The sequence below is a fragment of the Silene latifolia genome, chromosome 9 (assembly GCF_048544455.1).
Source record: "Silene latifolia isolate original U9 population chromosome 9, ASM4854445v1, whole genome shotgun sequence".
Classification (NCBI taxonomy): domain Eukaryota; kingdom Viridiplantae; phylum Streptophyta; class Magnoliopsida; order Caryophyllales; family Caryophyllaceae; genus Silene; species Silene latifolia.
The window spans coordinates 56,118,126-56,138,627 of NC_133534.1; the positions used below are offsets into that span (position 1 = coordinate 56,118,126).

At 43.8% G+C, this 20,502-nt stretch overlaps 1 protein-coding gene across 1 annotated transcript; it reads right to left on the reverse strand.

The window, feature by feature from the left end:
- Nucleotides 1-14,880: 14,880 nt before the first annotated feature.
- LOC141601061 (uncharacterized) lies at nt 14,881-16,889 on the reverse strand. The gene is made up of 3 exons (XM_074421322.1): nt 15,934-16,889; nt 15,500-15,752; nt 14,881-15,378 (listed from the first exon to the last, which is right to left on the reverse strand). Exons 1-3 carry the CDS (start codon nt 16,887-16,889, stop codon nt 14,881-14,883), a joined length of 1,707 nt encoding a protein of 568 aa, XP_074277423.1.
- Between the last annotated feature and the right edge of the window lie 3,613 nt (nt 16,890-20,502).

Below are 20,502 nucleotides of genomic sequence, written 5' to 3' on the forward strand. Positions count from 1 at the left end.
CTCAAAATACTGCCAAAGAGGTCAGCTGCATATATCCAAGCCACCGAGATGACTGTGGATGAGATTGCGCGTATGATTGAGCAGCAAGATGCGCTCATGGAGGCACTCAAGAACATGGGTAAGAGAGGTGAGAAACTCGTGGACGCATCCCAACTAAGCACCATCATTTCTCGCTACCACCCTTCTACTTATGAGGGCACCGGTGAGCCAAAACTGCTCGATAATTGGCACCGCGAGATGGAGAGTCTTCTAGAGGCCGTGATGGTAGAACATGTTGTGTTCTACCTACGGAATGAGGCTGGGGTCTGGTGACAGAACGTGAGGGAGGATGATTGGGCATATTATAAGGATCAGGGGTATGACGCTATCCCATGGTCAGGCTTCAAGAGCGCTATGAGGGACCATTTTATGCCGGAGCATATCCGTCACAAGCTGAGATCTGAGTTCGATTCTTTTACCATGCTGATGGTATAACCGTCACGGAGTACTATCACCGGTTCCTAGAGTTATCACGCTACATAGAGGATATGCAGATGGGTCAACGAGGTTTAGCTCTTCGCTTTGAAAAGGGGTTGACCCCAAAGATCATGGATAGACTACCAGCTGGGGTACTCACCGATCTGAAAGAGGTATATGCACGAGCTGGGCATGCTGAAAGGTTAGTGGACTTGGCGAAGGAGGCTAAGGAAAAGAATGCTGAGAAGAGAAAGGCGGAGAGTGAGAGTGGCAACCAGTCGGACACAAGAGGGGCAATCACGGTCAGGCTAGGGCCTTTTCTGGAGGGTCTGGGTATGCGAGGGGATCTCGGGCTTGGGGAAGAAGAGGCGGTCGAAGTACTAGTGATAACTCCAACCTTACCTGCTTTAACTGCGGCGGAGTGGGTCATAAGAGGCATGAGTGCACCAGTTCTAGAGGAGGAGGAGGAGGCTTTCCAGGGACTTACCAGGGAAACTTTTCTCAGGCTCCGAGCCAAAGCTTTGCTAGCAACGGGCCATCTGGGTCGTGGGGTAATCGCGGAGGGCAGAACAATAACAATGGTGGCTACAACCGCAACAATGGAGGGTCTTATCAGCGTCCGAACAACAGTGTGACGCAGAACTCGACAGCCAAGCTGACTACGTAATACGCCATCTTTTGTCCTGTTTGATTCGGGAGCAACCCACTCTTTTGTGTCTAGGAGTCATGCCATAGCTATGGGTTTGGGAGAGTATGAGCTGGTAAAAGATAGTGTGTTTATACCTTCAGAGGAGTCGGTGTCATGTTCTAAGTTGTATAGAGATTTATCCATGTTGATGGGGGAGGTAGACTTACCGGTCAACTTGTTAGAGTTTTCTATGGATAGGTTTGAGGTCATCGTTAGGATGGACTGGTTAGGCAAGTATGATGCAAAGATAGATAGCAGACAAAAGAGGGTATCTTTAAAGGGGCCTAAGGGAGTGAAGGTATCATATAGGGGGTTCGTGGTGAGACATAAGCTTAAGTTTATAGCGGTAATGACTCTAAAGTCATGTTTGAGGAAGAAGTGTCCTTTGATCCTTTGTCAAGTGAGGGATATGCGTGTGGAGGAGCCGTAGGCATCTGACATACCTGTGGTTGGGGAGTTTGGTGATGTTTTTCCAGATGAGATACCGGGGTTACCACCTAAGAGAGTTATCGACTTTAATGTTGAGCTCAAACCGGGGACGGGGCCTATATCTAAAGCACCGTACCGTATGGGACCTAATGAGTTGGAGGATTTGAAGAAGCAGCTGAGTGACCTATTAGACAAAGGGTATATTCAGCCTAGTGTGTCACCGTGGGGAGCACCAGTATTGTTTGTGAAAAAGAAAGACGGAGGTATGAGGCTATGCATCGACTATAGGGAGCCGAATCATGTCACGGTGAAGAACAGATATCCTTTGCCAAGGATTAATGATCTTTTTGACCAGCTGAGTGGCGCAGGGATGTTTTATAAGATCGATTTGAGATCGGGTTATCATCAGTTAAGGATAGCAGATGAGGATATTCCTAAGACAGCTTTTCAGTCACGATATGGTCACTATGAGTACGTAGTGATGCCTTTTAGGTTGACGAATGCACCAGCAGTTTTCATGGATCTTATGAACCGACCCGTTCATGGATAGGTTTGTGTTCGTCTTTATTGATGACATCTTGGTCTACTCTAAGATTAAGGAGGAGCACGAGGAGCATCTGAGGTTAGTTTTGCAGATTTTGCGAGACAATCGGTTATATGCCAAGCTATCTAAGTGCGAGTTTTGGTTGAAGAAAGTGGCCTTTCTAGGTCATGTGATATCAAAGGAGGGTATGTCGGTGGATCCTAGCAAGATTGAGGCAGTGACTAAGTAGGAATCACCAAAGAATGTTGCTGAGATCCGGAGTTTCTTGGGTTTAACGGGCTACTACAAGAGGTTCATGAAATACTTTTCTAAGGTCGCAAGACCGATGACAGCTTTGATGCGGAAAGAGACCAGATTTCATTGGGATGAGAGTTGTGCGATGGCGTTCCAAACCTTAAAGGAGCGTTTGACCACAGCTCCTATTCTAGCTCTACCTGAGGGAAGTGAGAACTTTAAAGTATACACCAATGCTTCAAAGAATAGTTTGGGTTTTGTGTTGATGCAGAATGGGAAAGTTATCGCTTATGCGTCGAGGCATCTGAAGCCGTATAAGGAGAACTATCCTATTCATGATTTGGAGCTGGGTGCAGTTGTTTTCTAAAGATTTGGAGGCACTATGTTTATGGGGAAAATCTTTATGGTGTTTTCAGATCATAGGAGTTTAAAGTATATCTACACACAGAAAGAGCTGAACATGCGACAGAGACGATGGATGGAGTTGACTGGGGACTATGACATGCAGATCATCTATCACGAGGGTAAGGCTAATGTGGTGGCAGATGCCTTGAGTAGGAAGAGTGTACATTCATTATGTACAGCTATGTCTTTGCTGAAACTGAGGGATAAGATGTCCAAGATGGGGATTCATATGATTCGAAAGGCGGATGCCATCGGGGACTTGACTATGGAACCGGATTTGTATGATGACATAAAGAGAAAACTAGAACTTGATCCCAAGATTCAAGAGTGGAAGTCAAGGGCAGAGAGCGGTACAGTTTCGAGGTTTTGTATCCACACAGACGGGAGTGTTCGTTTTGATGGGAGTGGCGTGTTCCTAGTGATACGAACTTGAAAAGGTTGATCATGACGGAGGCTCATTGCACTCCTTATTCAGTTCACCCGGGTGGTTATAGGCTTGATAAGGACTTAAAGAAAACGTTTTGGTGGCCTAATATGAAGAAAGATGTGGCCGAGTTCGTGGCTAGGTGTCTAACTTGCCAAAGAGTAAAGGGTGAGCAACGCAGACCACAAGGTAAGATTCAGTCACTTGAGGTGCCAGAGTGGAAATGGGAGAGTCGATCTCTATGGACTTTATCGTGGGGTTACCAAGGACTCAGCAAGGTAACAATATGATTTGGGTGATCGTCGACCGTTTAACAAAGTCAGCTCACTTCATTCCGATGAAGGATACTTGGACCAAGATACAATTAGCTTTGGGTTATAGGAAGCATGTGGTTCGGTTATATGGGGTGCCAAAGGACATAGTATCAGATCGAGATGTGAGGTTTATATCACGGTTTTGGCAAGAGTTGCAGGATTTTATGGGAACTACCTTAAAGATGAGTACATCTTTTCATCTTGCGATAGATAGTCAGACTGAGAGGACTATCAAGACTTTGGAAGACATGTTGAGGGCTTGTGCCATGAAGTTTGGTGGAAGTTGGGAAGATAGGTTGGACTTGATTGAGTTTCCATACAACAACAGCTATAACACCAGCATTGGGATGACACCGTTTGAGGCTTTGTATGGCAGGAAGTGCAGGAGTCCGGTTGTTGGGATGATAGTGCTGAGACAGTGGTTTTAGGATCACAGATGGTGCAGGATATGATTGAGCAAGTTCGAATGATTTGCCAAAATATAAAAGCATCTCAAGATAACCAAAAGAGTTATGCAAATTTGCACTGCAGGGACATTGAGTTCACAGTAGGTGACAAGGTCCTTTTGAAAGTGTCACCTATGCAGGTGGAGATGAGGTTTGGCAAGAAAGGGAAGTTGAGTCAGAAGTTTATCGGCTCGTATGACATCCTAGAACGCATAGGTGAAGTAGACTACCGGCTAGCTTTACCACCATCGCTGGATCGAGTCCACAACGTGTTTCATGTTTCACAAATCCAGAAGTATGTGAGTGATGCATCACATGTGCTTGAGGTTGAGAACATAGAGTTAGATGAGTCTCTAACTTATGCGGAGGTTCCCAAGGAGATCTTAGACCGGAAAGTACGTAAAACAAGGAACGGTGAGACCGTCTTACTAAAGGTACTTTGGACTAATAACAATGTGGAAGAGGCCACATGGGAACCAGAGGAGTCGATGAGAGAGCGTTTTCCTCATCTTTTCGATCAAGTATGTTTGGTTACGGGGACGTAACCTTTGTCTTTAAAGGGGGGTAGGAGATGGTCGCATGCTTGTTTTTAGGTTAGTTGAGGTAAACATAGTTGTCTTTTTGTCATCTGCGAAAGTATACCGCTCGTAGTCAAGTGTACTCAAGTCTTCCACCTGACTTACTTTTCTTTGAAATTTTCGTCTGTACCGAAAAGTCTTTTCTGACTCGGGATCAAAAGGTATAATCTCTAACCTGTGAGACCTGGGCATACACAAAAACAACAAGAAAAGATAAAACTGTCTCAAGGAACTGATGCTCCCTGAGACAAAAGACAAAAATAAACAAAAACAAACAGAAAAATTGTTGCCTCCCCGGCAACGACGCCAAATTTGATAAGGTTATTTTTAGTCGTTTGGCCTTAATCAAAATAAATCATAGCTTAGTACTAACAAAATAGCTAGCGGTAAGTCAGGGTCGAATCCACAGGGAGGCAAGGTAATTATTCTAGTTTGTTTATATTTATATCGTCTTAAAGTAACCAATTTTTGGGAGTTTTGATTGTTTGTATGCTAACAACTAATTACAAGTAAATAAAGATTGTAAACAATAATATTAAAGAAGTCTAGGGTTTAGGTTCACTAGGTAGTTATTCAGGGGTGAGTCTTAACTTATTGATAGAGCTAATTATGTTGTTTAAAGTTATATGATTGGTCGATTCAATATTCCTTTAGATCTAATTTAACATGCAATCACTATCATTAAATTATCTCTATTCAGTTATCGCAGCCTATATTGATTCTAACCCAGTCGGTGAAAGTCTCAATTCACTATACTAATCAATTAACCCTGGCCAGTAATTAACTAACTAGATGAAGAATAATAAACTGAACAACAACGAATAAGCAATTTTAATTATCAATTCATTAATTAATTCCCCCTTCTAGAAACCTAGATCCCCATTCACCCTAGATAAGAGAATTAGCTACTCATATTAAAAGGAAGAACAACAATAATAATAATAATAATAAGAAGAAACATGGAGAACAATAATAAAAGATGAATAAAGATTAAATAATAATTATTAAAGAAAGATTAGAACAGTACCGTAAAATAGCTTAGATCCGGAAGTAAGAACAATAATTTAAAGTAAACCAAGTGTAGATACCTGTTTTGGTAAGAATTTACTAACTAAAGATTTGTGAGTCAATGCGGCTATTCTAATTAAAATACGATATCAAGGACTTAGGTAGATCGGTAATAAGAACATAGCGAGAACGAAAGTAAACAACTAGTACGAAAGAAAGACAAACGAAAAAGAAAGAGACAAGTGACACAAGCAAAATGGTGACGCGGGAAACTCAAAATGTGGGAAAAACCGCGGGGGGAAATGTTATCCCACCAATGATCCACTAGTAGTAATAGTATCCGAGGGTGAACCTAGCTGGAATGATTAGGAGGTACAGTAGTGATCTCCAAACGACTAAGTACAATTGAGATGAACGATGTATTAATTTCTAAATGTGTAGATGATATTATTTGTTTCAGGTGGCGAATGATATTTCTTCGAGTGGAGCCAATGATGAATGCCCTTGAATCTGAGGTTCATTGCTCTTTTATAGTCCTCCCTTGAGTTGTTGCACATGTTACCTACAAATACTCAACCATACGCTCCACTTCCTATGAAATAAGAAGTGGTTGCTGACTTTGTCAAAGCTTCTGTTGATCGCTGCAATGTTCCTGCTGACCATTTCAACGTTCCTGCTGGTTGTTTGTTATTTAATTCAAACGTGGCTTTGTATCACTCGTATGTCTAGGTTCATCCCCCCTTATTCTTCCTTGCGTCTAACAGCCTGCTGCCCTGTCATTGATCCGTGTGCCTTTACTTTGTCCAATCGTGAGTTGCCACATCATGATGAGAATGAAAGGGTATTTTTACCCATACAATTACCCCTTAGAAACTGCCAGGTTCTGTTCTTGCTTGATGGATGCTGGGAGTTGCTTCCCTCCTGGGCGCCGCATGTAGTGGTGATGTCATAGCGTGACATCGGCCCACTTGCATTCTTATCCATTGAGTCTGACTGTTAGAGGTCTAATCAATCACTTCCTCTCAGTAACTCCCCACCTCCCCCACGTCTCCTTTCCCTCGATTTCCCCCAACCTAACTTCCTCCCTTAACTCCCTTCTTTTAACTCCCTCCCTTAACTCCCTTCGGTTATAAATACACCCCCCTCTCCTCCCACTTCCTTTATTCCCGTCTTTATTAACTTCTTTCCCTAAAAACCTTTACTCTCCCTCCCTTCTTATAAGATCTCCCTATCCACCAGGTAAACTCCTTACTTTCTTCCCTCTCTCTTAATTGTTTTGCCTATAAACTTCACAATCATGGTCAAAAAGGCTGTTCGCCGCACTGCTCTTCCTCCTTCTCCCTGTGGGGATCCATCTGCTGCTGCTCTCTCTCCCTTTCGATCCTATGGGATCGTCACAGATCACTATCTGTGCGATTCCAGCTTTGCTAACACCCCAATCAAGGAGGTGAGAGAGAGGTTTGGCCTTGGGCAGGAGGTCGAGATTCATATTCCTCTTCCTGGGGAGGCGCCAGATACCCACAATCCCGGTTGGGCATGCTTGTACGAGTACCCTTTTACTAAGGGTTTGTCTTTTCCCTTCCATCCTTTGGTGCAAAGGATCTTGTGTCACTACAGGTTGGTGATCTGCCAGCTTGCGCCTCATGCATGACGCATTCTGGTTTCGCTCTACATCCTCGCTGAAGATCATGATCTGGGAATTGGTCTGGGCGATCTTGCCCTGCTTTATGCTTTCAGGCCCTTTGTTGCCGGGCTTATCACCTTGAGTCCTGTGACCGCAGCAACCCTGGCGTGATACTTCCTCCCAAAGTGAGGGATGAAGGCTGGAATACGAACTTCGTCTTCGTTAAGATTGGCTCTCTTACCCCTACCCCCGAGTACTTATTTGACAAGTGGAGGGCCTCTAAAGGTAATTTTACTTTCTGGGTATCTGTTGTTTTTCTTTTATTTTAATGTTCTTACTGGTGTACTGTTGCAGGTTTGAATCAGCTAGTTCCCTCAAGAGATCACAGCGTGATTAGCCGTTTATTTGCTCTCCCTGTTGCAACTCGTTCTTACCCTGGTGTACTTTCTTCCCCTGTTGGTGCATCTGCCTCCGAGCCTCTTGACATTAGTGAAGGAGAGCAAGAGGAGGAAAAAGAGAGAGAAGAAGAGAAGGAAGAAGAGGAAGAGGGAGAAGAAGAAGAGGAAGTTGGTACCTCCACCAGTCAGCAAGAACTCCCAGCTGCCGAATTCCAGATGTCGTCTGGTAAGGCTGTTTTTTTATAGGTTTTTGTTCTTTATATATGGTCATTTGCGTTTGTATTCTAACTGTTTTCCTGTACTAGGGAATACTCCCGTTTCCTCTCTCTCCCTGCTGGATTGAAAGAGGAAGCAAGTTGCTTCTGCCTCCTCCGGTCCTTCTCCCAGGAAGAGGCCATCGCTCCCTGCTGAAAAAGAGCCAGTTAACACGCCTGACCTTATTGAAGTTGCTCCTCTGGCTGTAGTGGCTCCTAGGCCACCTCTACCCAATAATTCTACTGTAATCCGCCTTCCCAAAGGGTATGGCTCTAGTGGGGTGCCTCTCTGGCCTCACATGGAATAACTCTTGCTCCCTGCCGCTGTCCATTCTCTGGGAAATACCCCTCTTCCTACAGTATTAGATAAAGCTCCTGGACGCGCCCTGCAGGTACCCTTTAATTCCCTTTATGCTTTATTAGGCTATTTTATTCGTGCTGCTGACTGCTCTTCTTACAAGTCCTGCAGGATGGCCTGTTCTTGCGCAGGGAGGTTGCCAGATTGATGGGGGAGGTTAACAGCCTCAACGTCAACCTGGGGAAGGTGGAGGCAGATCTGGCGCTGGCTAGGAGGGAGAAGGTGGCGACCCAAAAGAAGCTGGCTGAGCAGAAGGCGCACTACTACAAATCAGGCAACCACAACAGCCCTTTAACAACGCTTATTCAAGAAAATCACCAAAAGACGTTGTAGAATAGATTGTGCGAAATTTTACTAAACTTAATTATAACGGTTATGTGTTGTTAACCGCTGTTATTGGTTTTAACAACGGGTCAAACTTGCACAACCGTTGTTAATATAAAAACTAATAACAACAGTTTACTCTGTAATACATTATAACCGTTGTTAATAATTTGGCGCAAAATTAGTGAAAAGTAATTACAACGGTTATATTAGAACCCGTTGTTAATAAATTTTAACAACGGTTGTCAAAGGAACCGTTGTTAATATATTATCTAATGACAACGGGTTTATGTGTAATAACCGTTGTCAATACTTTCAAGCAAATACCACACTATATACCACACAAACACAGATCAGCTACAGCCACAAACACAAACACACAACCACACTCTTTCTCATCGTCGCTTTATGGTTTTAGGTTTTTTCATCTCCGTCATTATTGTTCTTTCTCTAATTATTTTATTTGCTGTGTTTTTCTCCGTCATTGTTCTTTCTCTAATTATTCGCTTAGTTTTTCTGCGTTTATTAGTAAAAAAAATTAAATAAAATAAAACAAAGAATATGATGGAGAGGATAGTAAAACAAATCCACATTTAACATACATAAACTTAATTAATTTATATATATACATAAACTTAATGCATTGCTAAAAATACATTTCTTAGATGTTCTTATAGGGATGCATTCTCTTCTATGAGAATCATCCTCTCCTCCTTTGCTATTTGGAGGTTTCGTTCCGCAGATGCAATATTTTCATATAGTTGTATTATCTGCGGCTCTAACAAGCCATGTTTTTTGGCATCCTTGAGTGCAATCCGAGCTTGCTCAAGGAAGAGCCTGTTCTTCCTCTTGATTTCCTGCAAGCAGCGTATGAAACTTTTGTTGTACTCGGTCATAATGCATGTTAAACGAATGGTATCATTCATTATTGAAGGAAGTTTGGAGTTTATTAGGTCTTAAAGATTTAGGGTTTGGAGTTTAGGGTGGAGATAGTGATATAATGGATTAGTTATTGAGATAGTGGAATGAATTTATAATTAGTATATGTGTCGTTTGAGTTGGTTTTTAATTAATGTGTTTAGGGTTTGATGCTTAAATTAATACGAAGTATATTTTTGTTTAGGAAGTTGTGCCATATCCCTGCTTCAAATCTTATAACCCTTCGCATTCCATATATTGTGTCCTTTCATGCAGGGATTTTGGCAGTAATAATGCGTCTAGTAATATATAATTAATTGATGCAGAAGGGATTTTGGCAGTAATGCTTTGTATTTTTATTTTTCTTATTTTTTTTAAAAACAATAACAACGGTTATTTTAAAAAAACCCGTTGTCTTTAGTTATAACAACGGTTTTTTCTATTGTAACCGTTGTTATAACTTTCCCACCAAAAATTAGTCACACTTTCCACAACGAATGACTCGTAACGACAACGGTTTTTAACCGTTGTTAATAGTTTTAACAACGGGTTTCTTAAAAAAAACCAACCGTTGTTAAAACCTTTAACAACGGATGCTTTAATAACGTCCGCTTTTTTATATAACAACGGTCTTTAACCATTGTTATACCCTATATCTGTAGTAGTGGCAACTGGCCAGAAGCAGCTGGATGCTGAGAGGAGGGCAGCAGAAGGACGTATGGAAGAGGCTCACAAGGAGGTGGAACTGTTGAAGCATCTGCTCTTGGACTCTACATTGGTTTCCGCCTGGGAAACAAAGATCAAATGCATTAAGGAGTTTGAGGCGGGTGAACATTCCAAATGGGACCTTGCTGAGAAGGAACGACTGTTTCATGCTGCATATCCAGTCAAGCCGGACTTGAGCCTCATCAACGACTTGCTGGGTGGTGATGATGGAGAGACCAGTGCTAGGACTGAACAACCAGCTGTCGCGTAGGTCGAGGAGGTCAGGGAGGAAGCCCTTGTTGCCCAGGGAGGGGAAGGTCCATCTGGAGGAGAGGCTATTGTGTAGCGCAACATCCCTGTAGATGTTCCTGCTGGTGCCGCCCCGGACTCTGCTGCTGCTGCCTAGTTTAGGCATTTAAATTTTAATTTTCTATCTTGATGTTTTGTTGGGCACCCTGTGTGGTGGCCCATTGTAATCCAACTCTTAGTGCCTGGTAGTTTTGGGCACCTTTTAGTACTTTTGTTTTTGCCTCGTAGGATGGGCAAAAATGCTTTGCTTTTTAAGTTCCCCTGCTGAGGGGTGTTTATGAATTTTTGTTTTGTTCCTTCTGTTGTTTTGCTAGCAATTCTTTTGTTCTTTCTATTTGTGTGCTGGCTTCGTACTTGTTGAGGTGCCTATGGTGGTTCAGGGAGCTTTCTATCCATCAGGATGCTCGAATCCCTCTGTTTCAACCACGCGCACATTGGGTACTTCCTGCAGGAGGAACAACAATTTGCTAGTTTCTGTTCATCAGTTAGCCTACTAGGACATTGCCTTAATATTCAACTTACCATATCCACATTCAATCCAAAGACAATGATAAACCTAAAAATGGAAGCGATTTCATAAATCCTAAATAGTTTAGGGAGCACAAAGTGTGTTCCCCCAGAGTTTTAAAACAACTTAAAAGAAACAGGGTTTTATTTTGGCCTTTTGAAATACTAAGTACGCTGCTTCCACATTTTGCTCCTTGTGACACCTGTGAAGTTGACACCAAGGGAAAATAAGAAAAAGGGTTTTGACTCAAAGGATTTGAAATATACGTTGTAAGTTGTCATTTCCTTAGTAGTACCTGCTGAATCCAGGAGACTTAGCACGTGCGTACTGAACGAAGAACCTTGCCTGGTGACTTAGTTGTTCCTGCTGTCAAAAGAGATGTTGCTGTTAGGCCAATGCAGGTGGTACAGTCAGGCGGTACAAAACAAAATGATTAGTTCTTTGCGTATGTACCTCATGAGAGAGTGAGCTGTGGCTCCAGCAAGTGGGTTCTGGGGTTATTCCCCTTCAAGCGATAGCTGCTTAATCAAAGACACTTTTAGCAAGTTAGTTCATGTTCTAAGGTTTCTGGAGTACTGAATGCTAGGATTCAAGGGTCCTGGAATGTACCTGTTGGAAGTGGAACTTCTGGGTCCTGCACCTGGAACCTCAGACACAATACTTTTAAGGCGAATGATGTTCCAAGATCTAGGGACAGCTTCCACATCCATAGTCTCCAACTTGTATGTCTCATTACCCACGATGCCTTCTATGCGGTAGGGACCTTCCCAGTTGTATGCGAATTTACCTGCACTCTGATTCTTGGTGTTTGGGAATACCTTCCTGAGTACTAGGTCCCCTACCTACAACATTCTCAGCCTTACGTTTTTGTTGTAACTCATGGCTGCTGTCTGCTTGTAAGCTGCCATCCTGATTTGGGCGCTGGTTCTTGGCTCATCAATGGTATCCAGGCTGCTGGCCATTTCTACCTGGTTCCTCTCTTCGGTGGGATTGACATATCAATGCATCGGTATTTGCACCTCAGAGGGAATAACTGCCTCGGCCCCATACACCAGACTGAATGGTGTTTGACTTGTTGCCACTTTGGGGGTAGTTCTATCAGACCATAGCACGAAGGGGAGCTCATCGGCCCAGTTGGCTCCTATCTCCGCCAGCCTTCTTTTCAGGTTGTTCATGACTATCTTGTTCCTGGATTGTGCCTGACCGTTGGACTGCGAATTCCTAGGAGTGGACTTAAACAGCTTGATGTTCCACCTTGCGCAGTAGTCTTCTGTTCTGTTGGGTATGAATTGTGACCCGTTGTCACATATGATTTCTGAAGGGATGCCATATCTGCTGACTATGTTCCTCTTAATAAAAGATATCACATGCTTCTCCAGGATCTGAGGGAAAGCTTCTGCCTCCATCCATTTAGAGAAGTAGTCCGTCATTGCCAGCATGTATGTCCTGTTTCCAGAAGCACGGTGTAATGGTCCCACAATGTCCATTCCTCATTTCATAAAAGGCCATGGCGAGATGATCGGATGCATATGTTCTGCTAGCTGGTGGCTGACAGGAGCATGCTTTTGGCATTCTTCGCATTTCTTGACGTAATTTATAGCGTCTTTCCACATGGTAGGCCAGAAGTAACCCTGCCTTAGTGTCTTATTGGACAGGCTCCTACCCCATGTGTGATTTCCACAATCACCACTGTGGATATCACACATTACTGCCTGTGCCTCCTGTATGCTTAAGCACCTCAGATAGGATACCATCAATGAGTACGAATCTGGAGGATTTCATTCTGAAACTCCTGGTGTCTTTCTGGTCAGGTGGTAATACCTCATCACGTAGTCAACTAATGGAAGGCTTGCGCCAATCATCAATCTCTTCCTGGGGTGTGGCAGTACACAGTATCCCTGCTTCGTATGTCCACTGGGTTGTTGCTGCCTTACTGGCGTTCTGCTGTTCATTCTGGCGTATGGCAGGTTTCATGACATGTATGAATGGTATATTACCCACTGCCCCTTGAGTGAAGGCTGCTCCCAAGGTGGCAAGAGCATCCGCTTCAACATTCTGATCCCTTGGTATCTGCTGGATGTGGAAGGAGGCAAAGCGGAGTTTGAGCTCCTTCGCAACTTCCAGGTAGGCTATCATTTTAGGATCCCTGGCCGTGTATACGTTATTCACATGGTTTAAGATCAGTTTGGAGTCACTATACACCTCGATGCCATTGATTTGCAATTCTAAGGCTAATTGGAGTCGTAAGATTAGGGCCTCGTATTCAGCCTCGTTATTCGTTGCTTTGAACTCACACCGTACTGCCTGTATTATCTGTTCCCCCTGAGGTGATTTCAGGACCAGCCCTACCCCTGCTCCCTTCGTATTGGATGCCCCATCAACATGTAACTCCCATACCTAATCCCCTTTAGCCTCACTTAGGGTCAAGATTTCACTGTCGGCTTGTTCTTGAAGGGTGGGACTAAAGTCGGACACAAAGTCAGCTAGGGCTTGGGACTTTATGGCTTTGCGGGGTTCAAATTTCAGGTCGTACACATTTAGGTGGACATACCACTTAACCATCCTTCCTGACAGTTCGGGTTTCCTCATTATGGTTTTCAGGGGGTAGTTGGTCACGACTGAAATTGTATGTGACTCAAAATAGGGAAGCAATTTGTACGAAGTAGTAGCAAGTGCTAAAACGAGTTTTTCAAGGGATGTGTACCTGGTCTCTGCAGGCAATAGAGACTTGCTTATATAGTATACTGGTTTCTTCATTCCTTCGTGCTCTCGTACCAGTACAGCGCTTACAGCCGCCTCTGTTACTGATAGATACAAGTACAGCGGTTCTCCCTGTTCTGGCTTGGAGAGAAGAGGAGGGGTGCTTAGGTACTGCTTGAGCTCCTCAAATGCCTTTTCATGCTCCTACATCTACTCAAACTTCTAGCTATTCCTTAAGATGTCATAGAACAATCGACACCTGTCCGAGGACCTTGATATGAACCGGTTTAGGGCTGATACCCGACCTGTGAGCCTCTGTACATCCTTTGGCTTATGAGGATATTCTAACTGAAGTACTACTTTGATTTGCACCGTGCTGTCCTCTATCCCTCTTTGCGTCACCAAGTACCCCAGGAATTTCCCAGAGGAGACTCCAAAAGTGCATTTCAGGGGGTTCAGCTTCATATGGTATTTTCTGAGGATCGAGAAGGTATTCTCCAGGTGGAACATATGTTGCTCTGCCTTCTCGGAATAGACTACCATATCATCAATATAGACTTCCATTGTTCTCCATATCTCCTCCTTGAACATTCTGTTCACCAGGCGCTGATAGGTGGAACCAGCATTCTTCAGGCCAAAGGGCATCACATTGTAGCAGTACAAGCCTCTGTCAGATCTGAAGGTTGTTTTCTCCTGATCCTTAGGGTCCATCTTTATCTGGTTATACCCACTCCAGGCGTGAAGGAAGGTAAGTAGCTCATGCCCTGCTGTAGCGTCTACCATGGAATCAATGTACGGTAGAGGGAACGGGTCTTTTGGGCAAGCTTTGTTAAGATCTGTGAAATCGACACATACTCTCCACTTGTTGTTCTTCTTGGGTACAACCACACCATTCGAGAGCCATTCTGGGTAGTTAACTTCCCTGCTGCCAGGAGGTTGTATACCTCCTGGTTTATCACCTCGTTCCTTTCAAGAGCGAATTTCCGCCTTTTTTGCTGGATTGGAGGAAGGCTGGGGTCTACGTTTAACCGGTGTGTAATTACACTTGGATCTATGCCAATCATGTCGCTATGGGACCAGGCAAAACAACCAATGTTAGTACGTAGAAACTCAATTATCTGCTCACGGATGTTACCTGCACAATCAGCTCCCACCAGCACTGTTCTTGCTGGAAACTGTGGGTCCAGGACTACTTTGTCGAGTTCCTCCTAGGGAGGTGCGATATACTCCCTCTAGACGCACAATTTCTGTAATTGCTATGTTGGACCAGCTGCAGTGGGTTTCAGAGCGTTCTTGTAGCAATCCCGACCTACATTTTGATCTCCCCGTATCTCATGTACCCCCCAGGGTGTACGGAATTTCAGGCTCTGATGGTACGTTGATGGTACTGCTTTCATTTCATGGATCCAAGGCCTGCCAAGTATCACGTTATAAGTTGACGGACCATCAATGACCAAGTACCGTACCTGTTTGTTCATACCCCCTGCAAAGGTAGGTATCACTATTTCTCCAAGGGATTGTTTAGTTTCTCTACTAAAGCCTACCAAGTGTACTGCCTTCTGCACCAGGTCTTTTTCTCTGAACCCCATGTTCTTCAAGGTTTCCAGCATTATCAGATTTACAGAGCTTCCTGTATCTACCAATATCTTTTTAACAAGGCAATTCCCTATACAAAGGGTAATGATCAAGGCGTCATGGTGGTGTTCTGCCTCATCAGGTATGTCTGCCTCATCGAATGAGATTGCTGGTAGATCCTGTCTGCTGACCCGGAGGGAGAACTCTGGTTTATCTCATTTAGTCTCGGTTGCATGGCGCTTTGATGCTGAATAAGTGAGACCACATATCTCCGACCCCCCCTGTGATGACGCTCACTACCTTTGAGTAAGGTGGAGGTGGGGATGGTTGGGCCTGGTCAACAGTATTGACCTTTCCATATTTTGCCCCCTTGGGGAGCAAGTTATCCAAGCATCTAGCACTGTAGAGGTGCTTCACTTCCTTTCGTAGTACTACACAATCTTCTGTATTGTGGCCAATATCGTTGTGGTATTCACACCTTTTGCTCGCATCTCTTCTATCGTTCTCCCTGGGAGTAGGCTTCTTGGGCCACCTGGCCCTCTGCCCTAGCTCCCTGATTGCCTTCAATACCCAGCAAGTCCAGTGGTGAAACCCATACTCGCTGAGTTTAGGTGGAGCCTCGGTGCTCTCTGTTTCTCCTGAGACTTTGTTCACTGTGTTCTCGCTGTAGGGTTTGGCTCTTTCATTCTTTTTCTCCGTTGTGATTTTTTTTGCTGGACGACTCTGTTCCATACAGGTCCCTTCTATCCTCATCCTCCTCTAGGCGATAAGTAGCCTCTGCCATTTGCTTGACTTCCTCAAACGTGGCACATGGATGCTTGGTGAGATCCTTATACAAATCAGAGTCGCGATGTAGTCCCCTTATGAAGGCGTTGACTGCCGTTGTAGGGTCGCACCTAAGGATAGATATTTTTTCCATATTGAATCTGGCAAGATAATCCCTGGTGGACTCCTCGAACCTCTGGACGATCCGATATAGATCACTGGATAATTTTTCTGGCTTGCGACTGCTTGCGAACTGCTGATTGAAAACGTTCACTAACTCTGCAAAGCTGGAAATAGACTTGTTGCGAAGGTTAAGGAACCACTGGAGTGTGGCTTCTGACAAGGTGGAACCGAATCCTTTGCACATACATGCCTCCTTTTCAGGCCCTGTTGTTGCAACCACCATCATTTTCTGTTTGTACTGGTTGATGTGCTCCAGCGGATCCTCTGTTCCATTATACAACGTCATTGTTGATGTGGTGAACCCCTTTGGCATGCTGACAAGGGCAATGCTGTCCACGAAGGGGGAATCCTCATAGCACTCCGGGGTTCCTACCTCCATGGGACGTGGTAACCTTGGAATCTTGCTGAGTAAGAACCTGATATCCTGTATCTGTTGTTCTACATGGCTTCCTAACCCCATACCCTGGTTGTGGGGTACTGAGTAGATACCATATGGATTTGGTGTTCCTCCTGGCATGTATGGAGGTACCATGTAGCTTCCAGGTAATGGTGTTGAGTTCACAATAGGCCTGAACTGACTGTCTGGAGTATATGGCATATAGGAGCATATCCCGGGATATGCGTTTCCTGCTGACTGTTCCCCTGGATTGATGCCTGGTACCACTGGCGTACTTTTGGTTGTTGATATGGGATCTGCAGTCAGTGCTCCTAATCCCACAGGATTGAGTAGTATGGGGTACATTTGTGGCACCTTTGGTGGTGGTGGAACCCCTGGTGGTTGGATCGTACCTTAGGTGGCCACCGTTCCTGCTGGATATACTTGCTCGGGTGGCGTGGTTACCCTTAGTGGCAGCATTTCCATATCGAGTCTGGTTACTAGATTTTGCGGCATTAGCCTCCCTGAGTACTCCCTGGCATTCCCCTGGCCGAGTGTTGACCTGGCCATCTGCTGGGTCGTTCCCAGGGTGACACTGCATCTATCTTCTTCTGCAAGGACTGGTTGTCCCTTTGTAACCCTATCCCCGCCTGCTGCAAGGATGTCATCCCTTGGAGCAACTTCTGTACCAGATCCGGTTGTGATGCTCCTGGGAGACGGGCTTCTATCAGGTGTCCTGGTGATCCTGGGCGCTGCGGACTCCCATCCTTATTAGGCTTTGGCACAGGATTAATAACTGGTGATTTGCCAGCCTTCCATGTGCCCAGATCTGTGAATTTGGGGGAGTAAGGAGGCTTTTCTGATACTTGCGGCTGAGCCTGGCCTGCAGTTACTATGGTGGTAGGGACAGCCGTTGTTGGAACAGCGGAGGTTGCTGGCGTCGCCCCTACTACTGGAGTTTGCGATGTACTCATCGGATCTGATACGTTCTGATTGGATCCTGACATTACCAACTATAGAGATGTTAGGATATTTCGAAAACAGGTATTTTAACCAAGAATTAACCACAATGCCCCACGGTGGGCGCCAAATTGTTTTGGTAAGATTTTACCGACTAAAGATTTGTGAGTCAATGCGGCTATTCCAATTAAAATACGATATCAAGGACTTAAGTATATCGGTAATAAGAACATAGCGAGAACGAAAGTAAACAACTAGTACGGAAGAAAGACAAACGAAAAAGAAAGGGAGACAAGTGACACAAGCAAAATGGTGACGCGGGAAACCCAAAATGTGGGAAAAACCGCGGGGGGAAATTGTATCCCACCAATGATCCACTAGTTGTAATAGTATCCGAGGGTGAACCTAGCTGGAACGATCAAGAGGTACAGTAGTGATCTCCAAATGACTAAGTACAATTGAGATGAACGATGTATTAATTTCTAAGTGTGTAGATGATATTATTTGTTTCAGGTGGCGAATGATATTTCTTCGAGTGGAGCCAATGATGAATGCCCTTGAATCTGAGGTTCGTTGCTCTTTTATAATCCTCCCTTGAGTTGTTGCACATGCTCCCTACAAATGCTCAACCATACGCTCCACTTCCTATGAAATAGGAAGTGGTTGCTGACTTTGTCAAAGCTTCTGCTGATCGCTGCAATGTTCCTACTAACCATTTCAACGTTCCTGCTGGCTGTTTGTTATTTAATTCAAAATTGGCCTTTGTATCACTCGTATGTCTAGGTTCATGCCCCCTTGTTCTTCCTTGCGTTTAACAGCCTGCTGCCCTGTCATTGATCCATGTGCCTTTACTTTGTCCAATCGCGAGTTGCCACGTCATGATGAGAATGAAAGGGTATTTTTACCCATACAATAACCAGTATTTGTCGAGTCTCCAACAAACACCCGATGATTATCGGACTACAACATGCATACGAATCGCAATGTTTAATCGACAGATTTGTATAACTATACGTCGGAAAAATCAAAACGATTTCGAAAAAAAAACATTTCCAAACTTTTCAAAAGTACCTAGCGTGTTTAATGCACGACGACGAGGTCACAATGACACTAACTAGAGTCAAAACCGATACCGAACCAAAAACCGACTCAAAAATTCAAATCCCGACTCCAACAACGAGTCAAACCGAGTCAAACACAAAAAACAAACTTCTCAAAATTTCCATGTTAAGTATTCCCAGAATGGTTGATGGTCAAGTACAAATCATGTCATTCAAAACATAGGATACAACAAATCATGATTTCAATTGCGTGATAGTGACAAGGCAGCTCGAAGACCCGCGAAATGGCTCGCACCTCTTCGAGTAGCCCATGTGGCCACGTTGCTCAAAATGCACACAACCACCCATTTCTCTATAAATACCCACCTTCACACATAATAATCTTCACGCGAGTGTCCACCCCCTCATCTGTCCCTTAAAATTCTAGACTCGACTTTTTAAGTCACAAACCGACACGTATTTTCGACCTACCGATCGAAAATACAAGCCATACACATTGTTTGGTACCATCAGTGTGCATTAAATCACTTGACCGACCATCTCGACCAACTACACCATCACTAAACTTAACAAAAAACTCTTTACGTTGCTAAAACGGTTTTCAACCGAGTTTTCCGACCTAACAAGTTGTTACACTTTCGTCGATTTCTCGTCTCAAGCCTAGCATGTAAGTATGAGGGTGTAAAAATCCTCTTCTTTCATGTTTTTCATCTGTTTTATGAATATACTATGTTAAAACATGCATAACATGACTCAAATATAGGTTAGATGAGCCAAAACCGGATTTTGGCCGGAGACAAGGGCTGCTTGCATAGCAGGAGGGGTTGCGCCTCAATCCCCTCTCAGGCCTTAATCCAGCCGTGTTTGATCTCATCTTTCCTTTTTATTTCATCTCTTATTTGTAATCGGTTTTTACCATTTCAAATATTATTACAAATCATTTTCATGATAAACTTTTAACCATAAAACATTTTCACCCTTGGTTTCCTATACCATGACGGTTTAATCCGTGTTTCGGTGATAATATTTGTTTAATCACATTTTAAAGGTATTTTAAAACCTTTTATTTCATTTCTTTACATTTCAAAACAAACATATTAGTCATAAACACAAAGTCATCCTTGGTTCCACATACCATGTCGGTTTTAAGCCCGAGTACGATGATAGACATTGACTAATTACAAACAAATGAACTTACAACAATTAGTTCATAATTATTTTTCAAAACTATTCATGTCAAGCTTGCAAAACCGAACCCGACATCGAATATCATCAATACAATGGTGATTATTCAAGTCTCGTTCCTCACATTAACACAAAAGCGGTCTAAATGACCTTTTCAAACCAAGACGGGTTCAAACACCCACTTTTCAAACCATTTTACAAACATTTTAACAGTCAGAAGACGTTCTGTAGACAGTCTGCTGACTCGAGCTTAAACAGGCTAACTGTTTTCCAGTTTTCAAACCAGGACAGGCCTGCTTCCATTCCTTGACAGCTCGCGCCTCAATAGGTTGCCTGATGCAGACCCTGTTTCCTTTCCACCACTTGTCTAGGACGATCCTGACTTCGGTTAACCCGAATACAGGACGGATCAGATGACAAATCTGCCTCTTTTATATCGTATTTGCAAAACGCCTTTCTAAGACAAATGGATCACGTTATGCACCATGAACCTAACTCGGTAAATGGATGTTTAATTTCTGTCTTGTATGCAAATCAACATTAAATCCAACTTGACATCAATTACTTTATATTTGGATAAACAACCGACATAGAAAGCTCACATGTTAGGTTCAAACTTGTGGATGCGCATTCATGCGTTTACCCGTGTTATAAACTTTAGCATTTAACCAACCAAGATCGATCAGTAGAGGCCGCTACCGCGGGCGGGATTGGGTGTCCGATTAAAGGGCTTCCTAATATGTACCTTCACCTCTTACTCAAAAACTTTAGAT